The 22,355-nt window shown below is 59.1% G+C and overlaps 4 protein-coding genes across 6 annotated transcripts; 1 reads left to right on the top strand and 3 right to left on the bottom strand.

The window, feature by feature from the left end:
* The first annotated feature begins 9 nt into the window (after positions 1-9).
* Positions 10-8,774, top strand: TMEM234 (transmembrane protein 234). 2 transcript variants are annotated; one of them, XM_062190868.1, is made up of 5 exons: positions 10-53; positions 268-419; positions 1,114-1,180; positions 7,782-7,874; positions 8,265-8,774. In XM_062190868.1, the coding sequence occupies exons 1-5, from the start codon at positions 38-40 to the stop codon at positions 8,717-8,719; spliced, it is 783 nt and encodes a 260-aa protein (XP_062046852.1). In that variant the 5' UTR covers positions 10-37; the 3' UTR covers positions 8,720-8,774. The 2 variants fall into 2 exon arrangements, with proteins under 2 accessions (XP_062046852.1, XP_062046853.1); XM_062190869.1 differs by having other exon boundaries at positions 8,163-8,360.
* Positions 8,775-8,856: 82 nt separating this feature from the next.
* On the bottom strand, positions 8,857-13,192 carry DCDC2B (doublecortin domain containing 2B). Its single transcript, XM_062190870.1, has 9 exons — positions 12,669-13,192; positions 11,738-11,789; positions 11,265-11,341; positions 10,915-11,046; positions 10,565-10,711; positions 10,414-10,453; positions 9,818-9,950; positions 9,352-9,455; positions 8,857-9,096 (listed from the first exon to the last, which is right to left on the bottom strand). The coding sequence occupies exons 1-9, from the start codon at positions 12,932-12,934 to the stop codon at positions 8,998-9,000; spliced, it is 1,050 nt and encodes a 349-aa protein (XP_062046854.1). The 5' UTR covers positions 12,935-13,192; the 3' UTR covers positions 8,857-8,997.
* Positions 13,193-13,380: 188 nt separating this feature from the next.
* On the bottom strand, positions 13,381-15,925 carry IQCC (IQ motif containing C). The gene is made up of 5 exons (XM_062190867.1): positions 15,842-15,925; positions 15,319-15,462; positions 14,942-15,170; positions 14,621-14,730; positions 13,381-14,509 (listed from the first exon to the last, which is right to left on the bottom strand). The coding sequence occupies exons 1-5, from the start codon at positions 15,881-15,883 to the stop codon at positions 13,925-13,927; spliced, it is 1,110 nt and encodes a 369-aa protein (XP_062046851.1). The 5' UTR covers positions 15,884-15,925; the 3' UTR covers positions 13,381-13,924.
* Positions 15,926-16,274: 349 nt separating this feature from the next.
* Positions 16,275-20,388, bottom strand: CCDC28B (coiled-coil domain containing 28B). Of its 2 annotated transcripts, none has more exons than XM_062190866.1 (6): positions 20,126-20,388; positions 18,868-19,048; positions 17,335-17,501; positions 17,044-17,237; positions 16,835-16,857; positions 16,275-16,365 (listed from the first exon to the last, which is right to left on the bottom strand). In XM_062190866.1, exons 2-6 carry the CDS (start codon positions 19,029-19,031, stop codon positions 16,311-16,313), a joined length of 603 nt encoding a protein of 200 aa, XP_062046850.1. In that variant the 5' UTR covers positions 19,032-19,048; positions 20,126-20,388; the 3' UTR covers positions 16,275-16,310. The 2 variants fall into 2 exon arrangements, with proteins under 2 accessions (XP_062046850.1, XP_062046849.1); XM_062190865.1 differs by lacking the exon at positions 20,126-20,388 and adding an exon at positions 19,458-19,534.
* Positions 20,389-22,355: the final 1,967 nt, after the last annotated feature.

Raw genomic sequence — 22,355 nt, 5'->3', positions numbered from 1 at the left:
CCCTCTCACCCGGAAGTAGAAATCGCGCGGCGTTGCCATGGCGGCGACTCTGGGTGGGTAGTCGGCCCCGCCCCTCCTGGAGTTCCCGACGCCGGCACCCGGGGTTCTTTCCTACTCCACACCCGCCCCGGGTCCCAGCCCCCCGGGAGCTGTCCCTGTGCGCCAGCCTCAGCCGGGGTGCGGGAGAGGGGAGGGAGATGGAGGCGGAGGCAGGCTAGGGTCGGGCCGGGGCCGGGGTGACTCGAATCTGCGTGCGTCCGCCTTCAGGGCAGGTGCTGGCTCTGGTGCTGGTGGCCGCTCTGTGGGGCGGCACGCAGCCGCTGCTGAAGCGGGCGTCCGGCGGGCTGCGGCGGGTTCACGAGCGGACCTGGGCCCGGCAGCTGCTGCAGGAGATGAAGACGCTCTTCCTGAATACTGAGGTGCGTCCGGAAAGGCTTCTCTCGCGCCCGAGTAGCTGCTAAGAACTTGGTCTCTGGAATCCCGCGGGTCTGGGTCAGGATCCCAGCCCCACCGCTTCTTCAACTTCGGTGTCCTCCTCTGTAGGGTGGGAATTAGAACCGTTTGGGAGGGCGGCTGTGGGAATCCGGTGAGGTGAGCGCAGAAAGCGCCTCGCAGTGGGCCAGGTGCCCCGTCTGTGGCCGCTGTTGTCAATATCAATGCCATCCCTCCAATCACGCGAATACAAGGCCACTGTGGCCAGGTGACCTCCCAAGGCTCCAGGTGGCCCTGGGGGAGGGAGGCAGGGGCGTACGAACTGGCTCTGACCTCAGGGGTGCCCGTCTAGGCTGGTGGGAAAGCCGGGCATGGACGGCACTCCTTCCCGGGGCTGACGGCTGTGTGAATGCAGAGGAGGGAGGCTGAGCTGGGGACTTGGGGAAGGCTTCCTGGAAGGGCTGACATTGGCACTCAAGGCTCTACAGGATGGAGACGATGGGACCCAGCAGAGCTGAGGGAGAAGGCATTTCGGGCAAAGGCGTGGAGTTCAGCCCTGGACAGGGCCTCGTGCTCCCTGGGCTGTGTACCCATCCCTTCCTAGGCGCCGCGGGAAGGCCAGGGGAGGCGGCGCTGGGCAGGCAAGCCACCACCCTGACTGCACGTTTCTCCTGTCTCCAGTACCTGATGCCCTTTCTCCTCAACCAGTGTGGCTCCCTTCTCTACTACCTCACCTTGGCGTCAACAGGTAGGTCCCCGGCTCGGGGTGGCTGCTTAGTGGTACAGGCCGCCTGGAAGATTCCCGGAGGAGGCCGTGGCACCTTGCTCCTGTCTGCTCCCCCAGCGTGCCTGCTTCTCCGAGGAGGAGAGCGCAGGGGGCTGGTTCTGAGTGTGTTGCCAGGCGCTTGGGTTGGGTTGAAGCCTGGCAGTCTTGAGCAGCATCGGAGGAGAAAAAGGAGATTTCATTTTGCTGTACCAAGTGCTGGCTTCGACACTCTGGCTGCCACAGTGAGGTACTTCAGAAAGTTTATGGAGGCCGGCGCCACGGCTCACTGGCTAATCCTCTGCCTTGCGGCGCTGGCACACCAGGTTCTAGTCCCGGTCGGGGCGCCGGATTCTATCCCGGTTGCCCCTCTTCCAGGCCAGCTCTCTGCTATGGCCCGGGAAGGCAGTGGAGGATGGCCCAAGTGCTTGGGTCCTGCACCCGCATGGGAGACCAGGAGAAGAACCTGGCTCCTGGCTTTGGATCAGCGAGATGCGCTGGCCGCAGCGGCCATTGGAGGGTGAACCAACAGCAAAAGGAAGACCTTTCTCTCTGTCTCTCTCTCACTGTCCACTCTGCCTGTCAAAAATAAATTTAAAAAATTAAAGAAAGTTTATGGAAAAAAAACAACTATGCATGGATTTCTTTTTTTTTTTTTTGACAGGCAGAGTGGACAGTGAGAGAGAGAGACAGAGAGAAAGGTCTTCCTTTGCCGTTGGTTCACCCTCCAATGGCTGCCGCGGCCAGCGCACTGCGGCCGGCGCACCGCGCTGTTCCGATGGCAGGAGCCAGGTGTTTCTCCTGGTCTCCCATGGGGTGCAGGGCCCAAGCACTTGGGCCATCCTCCACTGCACTCCCTGGCCACAGCAGAGAGCTGGCCTGGAAGAGGGGCAACCGGGACAGAATCCGGCGCCCCGACCGGGACTGGAACCCGGTGTGCCGGCGCCGCTAGGCGGAGGATTAGCCTATTGAGCCGCGGCGCCGGCGGATTTCTATTTTTTTAAGATTTATTTATTTATTTATTTGAGAGGGAGAATTACAGATGGAGAGAGGGAAAGGTCTTCCATCCGCTGGTTCACTCCTCAAATGGCCACAGTGAAGCCAGGAGCTTCTTCCCGGTCTCCCACGCAGGTGCAGGGGCCCAAGGATTTGGGCCATCTTCCACTGCTTTCCAAGGCCATAGCAGAGAGCTGAATCGGAAGAGGAGCAGCCGGGACACGAACTGGTGTCCATATAGGATGCCGGTGCTGCAGGCGGAGATTTAGTGTAAGCCACAGTGCTGGCCCCATATGCATGGATTTCAATGATTTCAAATTTTTAAAAATATTTTATTTTGAGGCCTGTTTTCAAAGAGTTACAGAGAGAGGTAGAGCCAGAGAGAGAGAGAGAGAGAGAGAGAGAGGTCTTCCATCCTCTGGTTCACTCCCTAAATGACTGCAAGGCCAGAGCTGGGCTGACCCAAAGCCAGGAGCTTTTTCCAGGTCTTCCCTGTGGGTGCAAGGGCCTGAGGACTGGGGCCATCTTCTGCTGCTTTCCCAGACACATTAGCAGGAGCTGGATCGGAAGTGGAGCAGCCAGGACATGAACTGGGGGGTAAGCCGGCGCCCATATGGGATGCTTGTACTGCAGGCGGCAGCTTTACCCATTATGCCACATGGCCAGCCCCTAAAATTTTCATAAAGATATATTTATTCATTTCAAATGCAGAGCAACAGAGAGAGGGAGAGACGGGCATGGGGTGAGGGAGTGTGGCTCTTGCATTTGCTGGTTCACTCTCCAGATGGCCACAACAGCTAACCTGCTGCACCACCATGCTGGCCTCCGGTCTTACACATTCTATTTAATTCCCATGGTGACCTTGTCAAGCAGACCTGATTATCGTCACTTAGCGAGGGGAGTTACAGCACTGGGTAACTTATTTCCCCTGCCTGAAGTCCCCCAGCATTTCGGAGCAGAGGACTTAAAGCTGCGTAGTGAAGCTTACGCTCCCGAGCCCTGCTGTGAGAAGTCCCCTACTGCGGTGTTGCTGCCTGGAGTCTCACCCAACCACTGTACTCACAGAGGCCAGGGGAGGCCCCAGATCGGCCACCTTGGCTCCACCTAGAGTCACTCCCCTTCTGCTAGCTTGCAGTTTGGGCTTCTCAAAAGACCTCGCTGAGAGAACCTGAAAGTCTGGCCTTCACTCGCGGTGGGCGAGTGATGCAGCAGATGCCATCCTAGGGTCCTGCTATCTCATCAGCCGCTCTCCGTTTTTCAGGGTCCATCCTTTTTAATGATCAGAGCAGTAGTCTCTACTTGTTAAGCATCTACTTCAGCCAGAGACGGTCTGTGCAGTGTCACAGCTCACCTCCCGATGGCCCTGCTGGGGAGAGGGCAGCTTGCTGCCAGTGTTTTGCTTGTGAGGGAACAGGCTGAGTGCTGGAATGATCTGTTCAAGATGGCACAGGGAAACCCGCTCTGCCTCACTCCTGTGCCCCTGCTCTCCCACTGTACCATGCTGCTGCCCCATCTACTCTTTTTATTTTTTGTAAGATGTATTTATTTATTTGAAAGGCAGAATTACAGAGACGCGGAGGCAGAGAGAGAAAGAAAGGTCTTCCTTCCACTGGTTCACTCCCCAAATGGCCGCAACAGCTGGAGCTGGGCCGATCTGAGCGGGTATCCCATGTGGGTGCAGGGGCCCAAGGACTTGGGCCATCCTCTACTGCTTTCCCAGGCCATAGCAGAGAGCTGGACTGGAAGTGGAACAGCCAGGACTCAAACCAGTGCCCAAACAGGATGCCGGCACTGCAGGCAGCGGTTTTACCTACTATGCCACAGCACTGGCCCCCATCTACTCTTGCAAATGTGTCCTTCACAGCCATTCGTTTCAGAGGGGACGTAGGCCCAAGCAGCTGTGAGTGGCTGGGGGTGCTGTGTCAGTTTCTTGGGTGGATAATGCTGGCCTTGCTGGGGCATCCCAGGGGGTGGGGAGCAGGAGAGCTCCCTCATTCACCTCAAGCAGGGAGCCCTGGGAGTACCGGGAAAGAACGTGTTGAGGAGCCGACAGTCAGCCTGGCAGGCAGGTAACTCAGCTTCTGATTGGTCCCTTAGTATTTATTCCCTTATTTGACAGGCTGGGACAGGAAGGCAGACAGAGCTCCCACCTGCTGGTTCACTTCCCAGCCTGCCACAGCCAGGGAGTGGAAGAGGCTGAAGGTGGGGGCCAGGAAGTCAATCCGGGTCTCCCATATTGGTGGCAGGGACCCCATTACTTAAGCCCCCAACTGCTGCTTCCCAGCGTCCGCCTCAGCAGCATGCAGGAGTCAGGAGCTGGAACAGGGAATCGAACCCAGGCACTCCAGTGTGGGATGTGGGGGTCTGACTGCAAGCGTAAATGTCTGTCCCATCCACGTCATCTGTATTTTATGACTTTTTTTTAAGATTTATTTATTTATTTATTTGAAAGTCAGAGTTACACAGAGAGAGGAGAGGCAGAGAGAGAGAGAGGTCTTCCATCCGATGGTCCACTCCCTAATTGGCAGCAATTGCCGGAGCTGCGCCACCAATCCGAAGCCAGGAGCCAGGAGCCAGGAGCTTCTTCCGGGTCTCCCACGTGGGTGCAGGGGTCCAAGGACCTGGGCCATCCTCCACTGCTTTCTCAGGCCATAGCAGAGAGCTGGATCGGAAGAGGAGCAGCCGGGACTAGAACCGGTGCCCATATGGGATGCCGGTGCTTCAGGCCAAGGCGTCAACCCACTGCACCACAGCGCCGGCCCCATATTTTGAGACTTTTTAATAAATGATAAAAACACTTAGCGTGAGACCTACCCACTTAGCAGTTTGAAGTGTACAGTGCAGTGGTGTTAATTCCACTGATCCTGAACACGTTTTCTTACCGGAAGTCAGCCCCATAGAGCTTCACAACCCAGGAACAGATCCTGGGCTCCAGTGCCTTCCCCCGAGGCCCAGCCCTACGTCCTAAACAGGGACTTGGCCTCCTACTGCTGAGGTTTATTTTTCTCTTTAACGCCATAAGACCCAAGCCTGAGCTGAAACAGAAACACAACATACATACCTCATTTTGTTTAAAGAAAGATTTATTTATTTGAGAGGCAGATTTACAGACAGAAAGAGGAAGAGACAAAGAGGTCTTTCATGGGTTCATGCCCCAAATGGATGCAACGGCTGGAGTTGGGCCAATCTGAAGCCAGGAGCCAGGAGCTTCTTCCGGGTCTCCCATGTGGGTACAGGGGCCCAAGGACTTGGGCCATCTTCTACTGCTTTCCCAGGCCATAAGCAGAGATCTGGGTTGGAAGAGGCACAGCCAGGACACGAATCAGTGCCCACATGGGATGCCTGTGCCACAGGCAGAGGCTTAGCTCACTACACCATGGTGCTGGCTCCATTACCTTGTGTTTTGCTTTGCCAATATCCATTTTTTAAAAAAGATTTATTTTATTTATTTGAAAGAGAGAGGTAGCAACAGAGAGAGAGAAAGGTCTTCCATCTGCTGCTTTACTCTCCAAATGGCCAGAATGGCTGGAGCTTGAGCCTATCCGAAGCCAGGAACCAGGAGCTTTTTCCAGGTCTCCCACGTAGGTGCAGGAGCCCAAGGACTTGGGCAATCCTCTACTGCTTTCCCAAGTGCATTAGCAGGGAGCTGGATCAGAAGTGGAGCAGCTAGGACTCAAACCAGTGCCCATATTGGATGCTGGCTCTGTAGGCTGGGGCTTTAACCCTCTGTGCCACTGCACTGGCCCCACCAATATCCATCTAATTTAGTAAGGGAACAGGCTTTGGAGTCAGGCAGACCTTGGTTTAAACCCTCAGTTTGGCACAGTGGTTAAGACAATGTTTGGGGGCCGGCGCCGTGGCACACTTGGTGTGGCACTGGCATCTCATATGGGTGCCGGGTTCTGGTCCCGGTTGCTCCTCTTCCAGTCCAGCTCTCTGCTGTGGCCCGGGAGGGCAGTGGAGGATGGCCCAAGTGCTTGGGCCCCTGTATGCATGGGAGACCAGGAAGAAGCACCTGGCTTCTGGCTTCGGATCGGCGCAGCGCGCCAGCCATAGCAGCCATTGGGGGGTGAACCAATGGAAGGAAGACCTTTCTCTCTGTCTCTCTCTCACTGTCTAGAACTCTGCCTATCAAAAAAAAAAAAAAGACAATGTTTGGGGGACAGTGCTGTGACATATAAGGTTAAGCCTCTGCCTGCAGTGCTGGCATCCCATATGGGCGCCAGTTCAAGTCTGGGCTGTTCCACTTCTTATTTATTTATTTATTTATTTTGACAGGCAGAGATAGACAGTGAGAGAGAGAGACAGACAGAGAGAAAGGTCTTCCTTCTGTTGGTTCACCCCCTAAATGGCTGCTACGGCCAGCGTGCTGTGCTGATCCGAAGCCAGAAGCCAGGTGCTTCCTCCTGGTCTTTTATATGGGTGCAGGGCCCAAGCACTTGGGCCATCCTCCACTCCCGGGCCACAGCAGAGAGCTGGCCTGGAAGAGGAGCAACTGGGACAGAATCCAGCGTCCCAGTCGGCACTAGAACCCGGGGTACTGGCGCCTCAGGCGGAGGATTAGCCTAGTGAGCCGCGGCACCAGCCTGTTCCAGTTCTGATCCAGCTCCCTGTTAATGCATCTGGGAAAGCAGTGGAAGATGGCCCAAGTCCCTGGGCCACTGTGCCCAGGTGGGAGTCCCGGAAGATGCTCCTGGCTTTGGCCTGGCCCATCCCTTGGCTGTTGGGGCCATTTGGGGAGTAAACCAGTGGATCGAAGATCTCTCTCTGTATTTCTGCCTTTCAAATAAATTAATTAAAAAGAAAAAAGATACCACTTAGGACATCTGCATCCCATGTCAGAATGCCTGAATTCAAGTCCCACTTCTACTTCCAATTCCAGCTTCCTGCCTGGGAGGCAGCAGATGAGGGCTTAAGTGCTTGGGTCCCTGCCACCCATGTTGGGGACCCAGATTGGGTTCAAGGCTCTGGACTTCTGCCTGGCCCAGCCCTGGTTGTTGTAACTATTTGGGGAGTAAACCAGCAGATAGAAAAAACTCTTATCTCTCTGCTTTCCAAATAAATACATTTAAACCCTCAATTTGTGCGACTTCTTTGAGCCTTTCTTCCCTTTGGTGACAGTCCTCTCCCTGTGGTGTTGTGAGCAAGGTCACATGTGAAAATGACATGAGACGTACACAGAGCACCGTGCATAGCCTGTGCTTTATCAACAGTGGCCGTGCTTGGCGCTGCTACACAGGTTCCACCATGTCCTTTGGGCTGTAGGTGCCTTCCTGTCTGTGTGCCTGTCTGTCTGTCTGTCTGTCTAGAAGATCTCAGTTCTCTTTGAATGCAGAGACCTCATTCTCACTGTCAAGCCAGGCTGGTCTCACACCCGAGCTCAGGGCTATGCTGGAATCCCGAGAATGCATGGAACTGGGAGTCAGGAGGCCTGGGTTTGAGTCCTGAGCTCTGCTGTGACTTCCTCTGGAGCTGGGGTCAGGACGCCTTTCTGAAAGGTGTGCAGTGACCACGATGGTGAGATGGACGTGTTTGTGACGGGAAAGGCATTTCCTGCACCTCAGGGGCTCTTCTCACGTTGACCACCCAGACCTGACTCTCGCTGTGCCCATCTGTAACTCCCTGGCCATCGTCTTCACAATGATCGTCGGGAAGATCCTTGGAGAAGAAATTGGTGGCAAACGTAAGTCAGGCTGCTGCCCGTGTGGGAAGCAGCTGTCTGGCCATGACAACCCTGGGTGGTTCGGTCCCACGCCCATCTCCCAGGGGCTGGTGAGGAGAGGGCCTTCCGCCATCCTGCCCCTCTCCTGCTTCCTGGTGGTCATCACTTCCCTTCCCCTGGGCAGTCTGGGGACAGATGCTAGGGTGGAAATTGGGACAAGCCCCCACGTGAGCTCTCCCGCCAGCCCAGTATCAGCTCCTACTGGCATGGCTGAGCTCAGAGTCCCTTGATTTCCGCCTGTTATCCCAGGAGCCATCGCTGGCATGGTGCTCACCGTGATGGGAATTACACTGTGCATCACAAGCTCAGTGACCAGGACCCACAGGCAGCCATCTGCTCTTTGACCCCCAGCAGCCCTGCTGTCTCCAGGGAGGCCCGGGTCACAAGGCGCGGCCCTGAGCAGAGAGAGCTGGCGTGTCCTCCCATCTCATGTGGAGAATAGCTACCTCATGATCACGTTAAGGACCAAGAGCACACGGGAGACTCACACCCCCAGCATCCTCTCGGCTCGAGCAGCTCTCTTCCTGCCGTCAGTACCAGGGCCTTCTGTGAACTGTCACGGGGCAGAAGCCAAGGACGGCAGCACCCCCACTGCAGCCTCAGCCGGAAGTGCAGACGGGGCCCCCAGGGGTCAGAGGCCCCAGGCTGAGAGCGTGCCCATCAGGATGGCAGCAGGGATGAGCTGTCTGCCAGCCCCTCCCGTCCCACCAGGTGGTGGCAGGGAATCCGCCACTGCTAGCCCCTCTCCCGCCGGAGTCAGTGTGAGCCCAGCCTGCCCAGCCAGCACCCAGCACAACACCCGGTGAGCAACAGCCTCCAATAAAGCTGCAGTCAGCAGGGACTATTTACGTCGTCTTTTATTGTGGCAGACGCACTCCCACGAGTGGGGTCTGCCTCCCAAGCTGTTTGCTGCTCCTCTCTCTGGTCAGAGAATCGTGTGAGGATAGGGCTGCTCTGCTCAGGAAGGGGAAACTGGGCTGTGGGCCTGGGGGTGGGGGGCAGGCAGAGGCCCCGGCCCCGGGGAGGAGGCTGTGGGAGGCGGAGGATGAAAGGTGGTGGTCCCCAGTTCTGGAGCTTCCGGCTCTCATGGCAGAGCAGGGGCTGAGGCTGAGAGCGCCTCTCCAGCCCCAACCCCAGGCTGGCTGGCCAGGGACAGGTCCTCTTCCACCACCTCTGCTCCCTGCTGCAGGGGGTGGAGAGCCATGCAGAATGGAGCTATGATCTGTCCAGCCTCAGCCCGCAGTCCCCCAGCCCCCAGAGAAAGAATAGACAAGAAATTAGGAACTGTTCTCACATCCACCAAGGCAGGAGCTGGACTCTGGGATGTCAGATCTGTTTACATCTGTCACAAGGCGACAACTGTTCCCAGGGCCCAGGCTGCTGGTTTCCAGCTCAGCACTGTCCTGCCGGCACACTGCTTCCTGACCCCATAGCTCACCTGATCCAGGGGCTGCTCTGTCTGCGTGTTGTCATCCTCCGCCACTTCCTTGGCCTCTGCCGTCTCCCGCCTTGGGTGGGGAGCCCCATACACTCCCTTAACTCCTACTAAGGGAGCGACACGGGCTGAGGTCCAGGCTGAGGGGCCCTTGGCATTCTTGCCCTGGACTTTCCCCACCAGCCCCGTCCCTTCCCCTGGGGCTTGTGCACATGCCCCACTACCCCGGAGGAGAGTAGGGCAGTCCAAGGTGAAAGCCCCCACAGCCACCCCTTATAAATCCCGGCCCCGCAGTCTCCACTGCTTTGTGGTAAGCACGGGATCCCTTTCCGTGTGCTCCCTGCCTTGTGACAAGTCCCTGTGAAGAAGCAAGGGACCCAGGTGGGGGACTAGGTCATGGCAGCCCCCACCGGCATTCCCAACAATAGCGACCGTCCTGTCACTATCCAGGGGCACCGGGGCCCAGCACCTGGTGGAAACGAGAGAGTGCAGAGCTTGCTTGGCTGAATGGCCGGCCGGGATCTGGCATAGAAAGCAGATGGCTCCATTCGGCTTGGTTCCTTTGGAGAGGGCGGGGTTGGCTGTGCCCTGTGACCATGGGCCTACAGAAAGGACACTGGGCTTGGACCCTGGTAGCTGGCCGCTCTCCCCTTCCTTACCCCGAGACCAGGCGTCAGTGCACCTGCCTGTGGGAACTTGGGAGAGGTGATCTCATCCATCCGCATGGCGTGCATCCTCCCTCCCTGCCACCTTTTCCCATCGGGGCGGAGGAGCTGCTCGCTGGCACTTGAAGATGCTCGGTGAAACTACACTGTGTCCTCCACCTCACACCCTGTGCCTGCTGGCTGCTCTCTGGGGACGGCCCAGGCCTGGGATAAATGGGGAGCTGAAAAGCTCCCCTAGGCCCTACAATCCCACAGTGCTGTGCCACTTCTGGCTCCCCGCAGAATAATCTCTGTGTCACAGGCACTGAGAGGATGCCAAGAGAGAAGGTCGGAGCCTGGACCACAACAGCTGTCACCATCACCCCTCCCTCCCACCCCCAGGCTGCCCTGCATCACCTACCCCCTGCCTATGGGGCCTGCACTTCGGGCTTGGCGGATGCCTACAATGAAGAAAGGAAAGAGTGCAAGGCAGTGGGGGACCTGGAGTCAAAGCACCCAGATTGAGGGGGCCGCCCGTGCCCCCCACCATCGCCCTCCGCCCGAGGCCATACCAGCAGCCTCCACGCTGGGAGGGGCTGGGCACCAGCAGCTCCACATAGGGAAGGGCCTTGAATTCTTCTTCTCCGACAGCAACGTAGTATCGGCCGCTCACCAGAGTCTCCCCTGCTGCCAGCGGACACCCTTCTGGGGTGCAGAGTCTGGGAGCGAGCCAGACGGGGCAGAGGACACGGGGCACAGTGTGAGGGATGGGCGCAGTGATTCCGAGGAACCCTCAGTCCTCTGAGGGCTGGCCGGGGCCTCTCCCTGTGCTACAGGAGGCCACTGCGGGGATATGCTGTTCTTTGGCCACACCAGGAGGGAGGCCTTGGGACCCTCAGGCCTCCCCCGCCCTCATACTCACTTGCATACGGTTCCACTCTGCAGCTTGGCCTTCTCAGTCAGGAGTTCCAACACCGTGTCCCAGTCCTGGCTGGCAGCCTGGGGCAGCTTCAGACTAAAGGGGGGACTTAACAGGTCCCCGTTCCTGAACACGCTGAGACAGGACAGATTGGTAAGGGGGAGGGGCTCCAGAACTCTCTATATGTGGGAGGAAGGAGGGTGGCAGGGGGACTGGAAGATGGGCTGAGAACCCCTGCTGGACCTCAAATGTTTCCATCAGGAACCAGGAGCTCTTGGGACAAACCCACCCCCATTTTCTCAGTCTCGATGAAACAGAAATCCAGACCCCTGCTCTCTGCCACCGACACTCACTGGATATAGCAGGGGGTGCCTGCCGGCAGCCACCGTCCAAGGGCCCCACCGCATGGCTGGCGAGTCACAGGAGGACCCTGAAACCCAAGTCAGGCCCCCACATCAGGGGAGAATTGAGGCCATCGGTTAGGGGTGAGGCAGGAACCAGGTTCCAGGGCAGAAGAGAGAGCATGGAGGGGGTGAGACTGGTCACAGCTTTCACAAAAGGGTGCTTCTTTGTCCCCTAAGCCACATTCCAACCTCTGCTCAGCTCCGTCTGTTTCACAGGACCACAGCCTGGACATGAAATGAAAGGCTGGGACAGAACTTGGGGTGTCTTGAAATCCTGCCCCACAAGGACAACAGCTGTGGTTGTGGAACTGGCAGCTTCTGCTGCTTGCGGGCCCCTGACTTCCCAGACCTAGCTGGGGGCAGCCCCAGGGAGGGGGTGGGAAGAGGGTCCAGGGACTGCCTCCCTGGACTCCCAGACTCACTTGTAGGCTGTGGCTCTTCCCCCGTGGGTCCTTTCCTGCAGGGGCTAAGTAGCTGAAAAGACAGGTAGATCACAGGTCATCTTCAGAAGCCCAGGGGCTGCCAGGCTCTGGGGCTGGGGCCCAGCTCACTAGGCATCCAGGCTGGCTGGAGTCCCCTCACTCATCTACGGCAGCAGATGTGGGCTCTTGACCCTGCTTCAGGCTCTCTTGCTGGATCAGGCTGGAAAGCCAGGCTGGAGTCTCCAATAGAAACTATGCTTATAGGCTGAGAGAGAACTATGGACTCAAAGCACCCAAGCGTCAGTTACTCTAGCAGGTATTTTCTCATTCACAAGGTAGGTGGGTTTATCTCCACGTTGAATGAGACACCAGGAAGTGAAGCCACCTGCCTGAGGTCACAGGGGAAGTGACCAAGCCCAGTCTAAATCTGCCTAGTTCCCACCCCCTCCCTTATGTCAGAGTACAGCAGTCTCAACCCAGAGCCAGGAGCAGCAGGCCTTGGGAGCCAGATCTCAGTTGCAAGCTGAAACAAATTCCGGACTCCCACCTTGGAAGACAGCAGTACCCTGCCGAGGGGGATGACCCTAGTCTATCCGGGGAGAACGGGATGGCTAAGCACACCAGGGAGGAAGCCATGGTGGACTTAGTGCTTGGTGATGGAGTTGGCAGGGATCCAGTTAAGAGGAGGTTTGGGGAAAGGCGCTCTACCTGCAGCATGGGCTCCTTCCCACAGGCTGGTCCTGGCTGATGGGTGAGCCTTCTCACCTAACAGAAATCAGTTTACCCTGCAGCTCAACCATTGCCTTTCTGGCTAGTGGAGATGACCCGGCCCCACCCCTGCTACACTGAGGTGAGGTGAGAAGTGCCCACTGCACACACAGCAAGTGCCGCCCGCCCCCTCCCTCCCCAGCCCCAGCCCCAGCCCACTCACGGGAGCTTGCGGAACCGCTCGAAGCCAGCAGCCACGTAGCGCCCTCCATTCTGCAGGTCTGCCAGGTTGGCGACAGGGTGGCCGTGACAAGGCGTGTAGAGGGTACGCACAGCCCGCGGTGCCTGCACAACTGAGGTCACCTCACAGAGGAAGGCCTCCATGGTGGGGAAGCGGCGAGGGGCTACCACCAGCTGATGGCCCGAGGAAAAGGGGTCCCCATTCCGATACACCACTACCCTCTTGGCTGCTAGGCCGCCACTCGCCATAGTATGCCGTAGTGTGCCAGAGACGCGGAGCTGTTGCCAGGCAACCAAGGCAGGGCTGGGAACAGTGCCAGTGGCAGGTGGAGCCCTGTCCTGTCAGCCAGTAAGGCCGGGAGAGCCTCATTAAGGTCCCATCCAGTCTGCCCTCGATGGGGCCTCACGAGAGCAGGAAGGAACGGCCTGGGGCCTGGTGAGAGGGAGACCACACTGAAACCCCGTGTTCCAGGGGTCTCCAGCACCCAAGCCACTCTGTAGCCCAAGCGTGGAGCTGAGGGAGATGGCTTTGGGGGCTGTCAGCAAGGAGGAAGGCTAGATCTGCTGCTGGGTCATGGCTCCCAGCTGCCTCTAGGGACAGTACGCCACGCCAACAGTTAGTGGACAGGAGGGCCAGAGTCTGTCCTGGCCAGAGGCAGAAAATGAAAACCAGCCAGGCTGAGAATCCAAGAAAAGCCTTTATTCTCCATCAGGTTTCCTACTTCACTTCCCCCAGGAGACTCCCTGTCCTGAAATCTGGATTGAGCCACAGGCAGAGGCGAAAGCCGTGTCCTTTGCCCGTCTCCTCCCTTCACTCCCGCCAGCTCCCTGCTCCAGCTTCTCTTGGCCCCACCAGCCAGCCATGACCACGGACAGGGCCGGAGACAGAGCTGGCACCAGGGAGGCGGGCTGAAGCTCTGCCCTGCTCAGCACCCTCATAGCATCCTCCTCTGGGACTCGGCCCTCCCTGGCTCCCCAGGGTTTAGCCTGCTGGTCCTGTTTTCCACAGCCTGCTCCTCCACGGGTCCTCTCCTATACCGTCTGACCCTGCAGAAGAAAGGTTCTCAGGTGGCCTTGAACTCCACAGTCCAGTCCTCTGGTTTCTCCATCCGTGGTGATTAGGCTCAATGGAGGTTCCATCCCTGGACCGTCTATCACTGGGGGCCTGGCTCTGGGCTGGTTTAACCTTTCTGAGATCTGGGCCACCAGGCTCTGGCCCTGCTATGGTCCTATCCCAGATCATATGATCGTCTCAGAGGCCCGCCCCTTGGGGCCTGGCTGTTTGCCAGAGTCTTGGTGGTCGGGCCACCTGGAGGACTTGTCTTCAATGCTGGGGTCCTCACAGAGTACAGGCAGTTGTGTCCTGGCCTTCCTGGGACAGTGACCTCTAGGTTTGAGGCCTCCAGGAGTCTGGTCCTCCAGGAGTTGCTCCTGCTGCAGGCAGGTCCCTTCAAGTGCCTGTTCTCCACGGTCTGGCCCTTTGGTGAGCCTGGGCCTGCTAGCCTGGCTGGCTGGCGGCGTAGGCGGCTGTGGGCCAGCACTCCTGTAACATGGTCCTCTGCTCTCAGCCCCAGGGAGCTTTCTCTCTGTAGCAGCCAGACGTTCTGGGGATTTGTGGCATTGAGGTCTGCCCCCTGGGCAGCAGTCATCTGTGTGGGTTAGCTCTGTGGTGGTCCTGTCTCGGTAGCACTGGTCCTCTAGTGATGGACTTGGTTCTGACCAGATCCACCCACAGGCCTGGCCCCCGGGGTCTGAGCACATCCTGGGCTTGTCTCTGGTCTGGCCTGCCTCTGGGGAGCTCAGTGTTTGTTTGAGTAGTAAGTACTGTTGGGAGAGAGAAGAGACACTGTATCATGCAGGCCAAGCAGGTCTCTCCCGAGGGGTGACCCCCCCATCCCCGCCCTATGTTCAGAAAGAGCTCCAGTTAGCGCCTACCTCCTTCCGGCTATTGATGGCTTGTTGAATCCACAGCAGTTCCATGGCCAAGTGGCTGCGGTGGGACTGGAGCTCTGACAGACCCTGGGGCAATCCGGGACCCAGGGCATCTGTGGAGAAGGGAATGGAGGCAGCAAGCCTTGGGGGAAAACTGCCAAGTCTGACTCTGGCACCCCCTGCTGGCCACCCGTGTGTTGCCCCCCAAAGACAGAGGGAAGAAGGGAAGGGAGGCAGCTTATCCACCACACCCCTGTCACTGTGCAGGTGGGAGGCTCAGGCCCACGAGGGTCAGGGGCTCGCTTCAGTCAGGCAGGGAGATACCTGGGTTCTCCACGCTTGGTGTGCCTCTGGTCTCCCTGCTCTGCTCAGCCTGAAGCCAGGAGCTGTCATCTCGGCCGGGAAGACGTCCTGGGTTTGCTGAGCTCTCTCCCGGCTTCTCCTCCCAGGGGGCCTGTCTCTCAGGCTCTTCACAAGGGAAGTGGCTCGGCAGCTGCTGCTCTGCATTGGGTACCCTGTCTCCTGCTTTCCTGGTCCCACACGATTTCGCCTTCTGCGAAATCAGAGAGGTTTGAGAGCCCCAGGGCTAATGTTTCATGTTCCTGGGCGCCATGACCTAGCAAACAAGCTGGTGAGGAGTGGGGACTGGGGTGTGAGGAGGTGAGGCTGTGGCCAATGTCAGCAGGAGGAGTCAGTCGTACCTCTGGGAGAAACCTGGGCCTGGGAATCCAGCCTTCAGTCCACTGAAGCACACCCAGGTCGCCCTCGATCTCTCCTACAATCGCCTCATACTCAGCTCGCAGCCTCTGGAACTGGCGTCGGACCAAGAAGCCCCGGACGCAGGCCTGGTGTGGGGAACGAGTGGAGGGGATCCCCTTATCCCTGTGCGGGAAGGGATCTCGGGGGGTCCCCTCGGGGAGCAGTCCCGGGGCCCGCAAGGTGGGGGCTCGTAGCGGTGTGCGCTGGGGCTCGGGGGGTCAGGGGAGGAGGCGAGACCGGACCCTCCTCTCGGTGCCTAAGCCCTCCCACTGTTCGCCCGCTCCGGGCCGAGCGTGCGCTGCGAGCCGCGGAGAGGACGGAGGGAAGCCTGTGGCCCGCAGCGTTCCGCAGCGAGGCCGCGGCCGGGCCGGCGCCTCCAGACCTTGGCTTGCGGGCACGAGGTTGCCTTAGCTCGTTGGAAGCTCCCAGCCGCGGACCCCAGGTGCAGCCCCGCCCGACCCGCACCTGTAACACCGACACCTTCCGAAGCAACACTTCCGGCTCCATGAGGACTCCAACGGCCTAACCAGCCCGCGGCGCGCCTGCGCCTGCGTCACTCGTCGGCGCCGCTCTGGCGCAGGCGCAGGCGCAGGCGCAGGGCCGCGCCCCCGTCTCCACGGCAACCGTCGACGGGGTCCGGTGAGGTGCTGCGGCCCCTCTCCCACTCCCAGAGGCGCGGGAGGCTTCCCGGTCCCGCCAGACCCGGCATCTCCCGAAGACCCCTGTGCAGGGGTGTCTGCTCTCTGGCCGAGGAAGGGCGCAAGGAGGGGAGGGAGGACACGGAGCCGCTTGCTTGCTTTCTGGTTTTATTCCATCCAGTGCCCCCCTCCCTCATAGCACCTGGGGGGCCACGGAATATCCTCCTGAGCCCAAGCCCGTAAAAAGTCACAGTTTCAAGGGAATGAGAGGAGCAGTCTGGGCCCGGGGCCGACACCTACGCAGCCGCCTGCTCCTCGGGCTCGGCGTTCTCGGCCAGGTGCAGCTTCTGTCTGTGCCAGTCAAGGATTGCCACGCTTCGGAGCCCAGACTTCCTCCCATCCTGCCCCGGGTTAGCTGTGCAAAGGGGCAGGGACGAGGGTCTCCGGGGCCCCCGATGGTCTGAGATCAGAGGCTCCCGCCTGCCCTCTCGCTAGGTCATCCGCATCGTGCGGGTCCGCGGAGCCAGACCGCGCCCGGGGACACGGTGTAGTCCGAGGGTTTTGTGCTGGAGAGTGGACGGCCGCAGTCCAGTCCTGCCGTGGGTCGCTGTCAGCTAGGCCGCTCCCCTGGGTTTTGAGGGGTAGCTGCTGCCTGCTCTCCACAATGGCCTTTTTCCTGGTGTTTGGGAAACTCTTCCTAGACTCCTCTGCCTGGGCGATCCTGACCCGGGAGGACTGAGTCCTGGAGGGTGGTGGGGAGGACGTAACTGACCCCTCCCTCTGGGAGACCCTCAGCAGTCAGGGCCCTTGGAAAGGATACATGGAATTACTAAGATCTTCCAGCTGTCAGTAGAGAGAGAAAAGGCGGTCACAAGGGGCACCAGGCCAAACCCCCGGAGCCCTGGGGGCCCTCTTCTGGTGGAGGGGGAGGGGCCCATATACCCCACCTGTCACCCAGGGAGCAGCCATGGCCTTGGAGCGTGGGCCTCCCCCAGCCCTAGGGTCCCCAAGACCCCGGCCGGGACCCACGTTGCTCAGCAGCTGGTCCAGGTTGCGGTCCGCCATTGTCTTCTTCTGCTCCTCAGGCAGCCCGTCCGTGACGCCGTCCTCTTCCTCCTCGTCCTCGTCCTCCTCCCCACACACATCCAGGCTGAAGTGCAGCCGGGCCAGCTTCTCCTGCATCTCCCGAACGTGTTCCAGCTGCTCGAAGGAGCACTCCTTCCCTGGACGGCCTCTGTCTGAGCCCCGGGAGCGAGCCGGGGACCCTGGCCCCAGCCACAACCCCGCCAAGACCGTCTCAGCCCAGCCCCAGAGACTCACCGAAGGCCTGCAGCCGGCCCGAGTGGAAGTCATTGAGCAGGTTCAGCAGGCCCCCCTCCATCTCATAGACGTCGGTCACTTCGGTCAGGAAGGAGTGCTGAAGGGGCGTGCCCGCGGGGCCTGCCCCGCCTCCAGCCAGCACTGGCCGGCATTTCTCCTTGCCTACTCTGGGTGGGGTGGACATGGCCACGGTCACGAGATGAGGGCAGCCAGGCTCCCCTAGATCTCTTGTGCCATCTGCCCATCCACGCACCAACACACAAAAAGGCTTGTTCTTTTGGCCCTGCCCTGGGCACCAGGATTAGTAGAGGGGAGAGGTCAAAGAAGAAATCTTTTTCCATGAATGACACTCACAACCAGAGCCACGCCTGGGAAGAGCTCCTGGGTTCCTGTCTGGGCGTCCCACGCATTCATCCTGTCTCTGGGTAAGTCCCTTGTCCTCCCTGGCCTTCCGTGAGCTTGCAGATGGATGGTTACTCCTTTATTGCCACCCGTGCTATCTTAACTCCCCCCAAAACGTCTTTCTGTCCCTCCTCTATTTAAAAACCGTTCTGACTTTTCCATTGCCTTGCGATGACACTGAACACCAGCCTGCTCTGCTGCCTCCCCGGTTGCATTTCCTGCCACTCACCCCAGCCCTGGGCGTCAGCCATGCCATGCTTTGGCCATGCCTGACTGTGCGGCTCGGGCAGGTGGTATGCAAAACCGGGGAAGCAGTGATTTTTAACAAGAGGACAAAGAACATGTATTTAGTGGGAATAAACATGGAGACATTATAGGGTGGGATGCCAATTCCCAAACATTAAAAAAAATTCAGGGGCAGGAATTAGCACAGTGATTAAGTTATGAGCTGGGGTGCCCTCATCCCTAGTGGGGTGCCTAGGTTCCTGCTCATGCACATCTAGGGAGGCAGCAGGTGATGGCTCCTGCACTGGGGGCTCCCACATGGGACACCCAGATGAAGATCTCAGCTCCTGGCTTTGGCCTGACCCATCTACCCCTGGCTCTTGTGGGCATTTGGGGAGTGAACCAGAAGATCAAAGATCTCTCGCTCTCTCTCCTTCTCTTTCTTTCAAATAAAAAAGGGCGTTAACAACATTAAAAACATTCAGCAGAATGTTCAAATTGTGCATCCAGGCATCTTCTTACCATTTCCTGTCCTTGACAGGTCAAGGAGCTCCGCGGAGCCTCCCTGCCAACAGCTTCCTTCCACGCTGCTGCCAGCCAAGCCTCTCCGGTGTGTCCAGCAGCCCTCTCTGACTCACTCCCTGGCCCACTTGCTCACACCCTCCCCTGAGCTGATCCCTACACTGCGTGGGTCCAGTGACCCACCTGGCCTTTTTGCCACCTGCTGGAGGGCTGGGCCTGGGTCTGAGCCCCCTCCGAGTGCTCGGGGCCCACTGCGGCCAGCCCCGGGGATGGCACCCATTCCTGCTCCATCACGAAAGGCAGAAGGCAGCCCTCGTCTTCCTCCCACCACTCCGCCCACAGCGGCAGCTCCTTGTTTCCTGCCTACTTCCCTTTTGTACCCACCTCTTGAACTTGGTGCGCTGCTTCGGGGAAGGCAGATGAGGGAGTCCCAGGGCCAAGGAGCCACTGTGGCTGGTGGGCACGGGGACCCTGCGTAGCGTGCCCGAGGCCTGAGCTGGTTGGGTCAGGCAGGGCTTGGGGCTTCGTTTCTTCTTCTTGTCATCCATCGGGTGCTGGCTGGGCCCTTTGAAATCGAGAGGGACAAAGTCTCGCCTTTGGCAATGCAGTCGTGGGGGGGGGGGGCTAGGCCCTCATAACTTGTCCCCGCAGAGCTGTCCCTTGTACTGAGAGCCAGATGCTGGCGCCTGCTGCTGGAATCATGGGTGATCCATGGTCTGAAGGGCCTTCCGAAGCCCTAACTCCCCTGCAGCCTGCCAACTAGGCCCTGCCCCAAAGGGCTGGACAGGACACTGTTGTCCCAGGGCTGCTGGGCTTTCCTGTCCCTGGCCGGGAGGGTGGGGCTTGCAGAGGAAATGTGGGCGGGGGGAGACAGGGTGGATGCGAGCTAGCTGGCGGGAGCTCCACTGAGGATTAGGGGTGTCTTACTGAAGCCCCATTGTACGTAGCAACGGCCTAGACAGGTGCTCACCAACCTGTCAGCATGGGCAGTGTGGCAGGCGTAGGCAGAGGCACTTGGGAGGTCCCGGTGTGGAGCAGGGTAATGGCAGAAGTGGGCCCGGCTCATTGTGGGTTCCTCCTACGTAGACACTGGCATCCCCCCCCCCCCGCCTCCACCTTCCCCTATCCGTGCACACCAGGGACTCCCAGAAGTTGCCTGGGCCAAGCTCCCAGTCGGCAAGTCCCCTCTCAGCTTCCCAGCAGCTGGGTCGCCCGCGCCTGGGATGATGGCTGTGCCCCGCCTCCAGTCCAGCCGGGCTCCCTAAGCCTCTGTCAGTTGGATGGGGTCCTCCCCTGTCTCCCCAGGGTCTCCCACCAGGTTTCCGCTGCCAAGCTTGACTCCACACCCTGGGATGGTGGTGGCAATGGGGCATGAGTACTTCAATCGCCACACAGCTGGCTGGCCCTGGAGGGAGGAGAGGAGCTCACCCCTGCCCCTCCCCGCAGCAGCCTGGCCCAGTGAGGGACTTGGTAGAACTGAGCCAGGAGCCCCGGCTCCCCAGCAGTGGCTGGGGCAACCCAGGGTGGATTTCCCACGCTCAGTCTCCAAAGCCATGTGCCAAATGGACGCTCAGCTCAGGAGCGGGGCTCCATGGGTCATTCGGTTCCCCCGGGGCTTCCCGGGCGGGTAGGGGGGACTGACCTGGAGGTTTGGGGTCTGGAGTGATGCCGCTGTGCAAGTTCCCTCCGCCCTCCGCGCTCTCTACGCAAACAGTGGAGGCTAAGCTGGCGGGAGGTAATTTGCATTTAAAGGGAAAGTGACCTTCTTTATCCCTGAGGATGGAGCCTCCCGCAATTACCAAGTTGTTCTCTCCCTCACCTGAGCTCCTCCCAAATTTAAGGGATCCTGTTGGTTGAGCAATGTTACTGTTACGTATTTTTCCCTTTCCCGTCAGTTTGGGAGAGAAGGTACAGCCCCTTACAAAATGGTGCTGGCTTTGTCAGAAGGGGGCGGAGTGGGAGCGAGCGTAAGCAGCACCAGTGAGAGGAACCTGAAAGGGGAGACGCGTCCCTGCCACGGCCGGAACAGCCCTGAGGGAGGCGTCGGCACCGCCGTCTCCATTTTACTGAGTGAACAGTAGCCTTCAGAGGGCGGCACCACTCAGCACCCAGACGCTCCCAGTGGCTCGGTGATGGGGGCTGTAGCTGCTGCCGCTGAAGCGACAAGACCCCTCCCCCACCTCAGGCTTGGGAGACTGGTGTGGGAGCACCAGGTCAGAGAGGTGGCACCCGACTCCAGCCCCAGGAGGGAAACCCGAGCGCCCAGAGGCTGGCCGGGCTGCCAGTGCCACCCGGGAGGGTCATCAGCGGGGCAGCTGCTTGAAGAGCTGGCAGAGGCTCACAGCTCAGGTCTCCAGAGCAGCATCGGCTGTCCCAGGAGAGGCTCATCCAGGGCCAGGCTGGCCAGCAGCACACAGCCCGGGCCTGTGGGGAGACAGGGCTTGTTTCTGCCGGCACCAGCACAGGCAGGCCTCATTCCCATGCTCCCAATACTCAGACTTCCAGACGGGAGATACCAATTCAAGACTTCTTCAATAACCACGGAGTTGGAGAGGCAAGACAACAGGGAAGTGCAGGGGGCCCAGGAGCACCTCTGGGGCGCCCGCCCTCATTGCTTCCCTGAGGAGACAGAAGCCAGCTTGGGATGCCTGCATTCCACACCAGAGGACTGGGTTGGGGTCCTGCCTGCATCCTGTAACGCGCCTTCTAAGGAGGCAACAGGGGATGGCTTGGAGTACTTGGGTCCCTGCCACCCACACCGGACACCTAGATTAAGCTTTGGGCTCCCAGGCTTTGACCCAGCCCTGGCTGTTGTGGGCATTTGCGAGTGTCCTCTCTGCCTTTCAAATACAAGTGAACAAAAAAGCCCCAAGCTGAGACCATATCTCCTCCAGACGAAGTCTGAGTCCAGCACGGCCAGCACAGAATACGAACCCATCAGGATGCTGGCTACAGGGCAGAGGCAGCTGCTCCTGCTGGAAACTGTGTGCAGAGGCCCAAAGGGCAGGGCACTCACCAGGTCCCAGCCTTGCCAGATCACCCGGGTTGCAAGAGAGAGGAGTGTTGAGTGAGGCCACCAGTACGATGTCTCCCAGGGGAGCCTTGACTTTAACACCTAGGCTTGAGGTGCTAATAGGGGTGTGTAAGACGTCAATCTGGGGCCGGTGTTGTGGCATAGCAGGTTAAGCTGCTGCCTGCGTATGGGTGCTGGTTTGTGTCCCAGCTAAGGCGCCTGGGAAGCAATGGAAGATGGCTCAAGTGCTTGGGCCCCTGCCCCCAATGTGGGAGACTCGGAATTAGCTCCTGGCTTCAGCCTGGCCATTGTGGACATTTGGGAAAGGAACCAGTGGATGGAAGTTCTGTCATCCCTGCTTTTTCAGATAAACATCTTTAAAAAAGGGAACACAGGCGTGGGTGCTTAGCCTGCAGGCTGGGCTCCACACGGGGTTCTAGCTGACTCCAGCTCCCTGCTAATGCAGACCCTGGGAGGCAGTGGTGATGGCCGCCACCTGATGGGAGACCTGGCTTGTACTTGGGGCTCCCACCTTAGCATGGCTCAGCACCAGCCCTGGTGAACATTTAGGGGTGAACCAGCACACAGGAGCCCTTTCTCTTTGCCTCTTAAAGTTGTACATAAAAACAAAACCCCAAAGAATAAAGAATGTGGCCTTCTCAAGGAATACACAAAATCAGGGGCTGGCACTGTGGCATAGTGGGTAAAGCCACCACCTGCAGTGCCGGCATCCCATATGGGCACCGGTTCGAGTCCCAGCTGCCTCATTTCCGTTCCAGCTCTCTGCTATGACCTGGGAAAGCAGTGGAAGATGGTCCAGGTCCTTGGGCCCTTGCACCCACGTGGGAGACGCGGAAAA

The sequence above is a fragment of the Lepus europaeus genome, chromosome 5 (assembly GCF_033115175.1).
Source record: "Lepus europaeus isolate LE1 chromosome 5, mLepTim1.pri, whole genome shotgun sequence".
Lineage (NCBI taxonomy): Eukaryota > Metazoa > Chordata > Mammalia > Lagomorpha > Leporidae > Lepus > Lepus europaeus.
Note: the sequence above shows the minus strand (reverse complement) of the source record. Positions and strands in the feature narration are given on the sequence as shown.

What these genes read in the sequence shown, in the direction of transcription:
- TMEM234 (XM_062190868.1), top strand. An exon ending in CCTCACCTTGGCGTCAACAG is followed by an intron (nt 1,181 to 7,781) that starts GTAGGTCCCCGG and finishes TTGACCACCCAG; the next exon opens with ACCTGACTCTCGCTGTGCCC. An exon ending in AGAAGAAATTGGTGGCAAAC is followed by an intron (nt 7,875 to 8,264) that starts GTAAGTCAGGCT and finishes TTTGACCCCCAG; the next exon opens with CAGCCCTGCTGTCTCCAGGG.
- DCDC2B (XM_062190870.1), bottom strand. Translation starts at nt 12,934, where the DNA reads ATGGCGAGTGGCGGCCTAGCAGCCAAGAGGGTAGTGGTGTATCGGAAT. An exon ending in CAGAGTGGAACCGTATGCAA is followed by an intron (nt 10,712 to 10,914) that starts GTGAGTATGAGG and finishes GCTCGCTCCCAG; the next exon opens with ACTCTGCACCCCAGAAGGGT. An exon ending in TCCCAGCGTGGAGGCTGCTG is followed by an intron (nt 10,454 to 10,564) that starts GTATGGCCTCGG and finishes TCTTCATTGTAG; the next exon opens with GCATCCGCCAAGCCCGAAGT.
- IQCC (XM_062190867.1), bottom strand. Translation starts at nt 15,883, where the DNA reads ATGGAGCCGGAAGTGTTGCTTCGGAAGGTGTCGGTGTTACAG. An exon ending in GGCCCAGGTTTCTCCCAGAG is followed by an intron (nt 15,171 to 15,318) that starts GTACGACTGACT and finishes CTGATTTCGCAG; the next exon opens with AAGGCGAAATCGTGTGGGAC. An exon ending in CCATCAATAGCCGGAAGGAG is followed by an intron (nt 14,510 to 14,620) that starts GTAGGCGCTAAC and finishes CTCTCCCAACAG; the next exon opens with TACTTACTACTCAAACAAAC.
- CCDC28B (XM_062190865.1), bottom strand. An exon ending in CAGCGCACCAAGTTCAAGAG is followed by an intron (nt 17,502 to 18,867) that starts GTGGGTACAAAA and finishes CACCCCACCCAG; the next exon opens with AGTAGGCAAGGAGAAATGCC. An exon ending in TGGACCAGCTGCTGAGCAAC is followed by an intron (nt 16,858 to 17,043) that starts GTGGGTCCCGGC and finishes CTCTACTGACAG; the next exon opens with CTGGAAGATCTTAGTAATTC.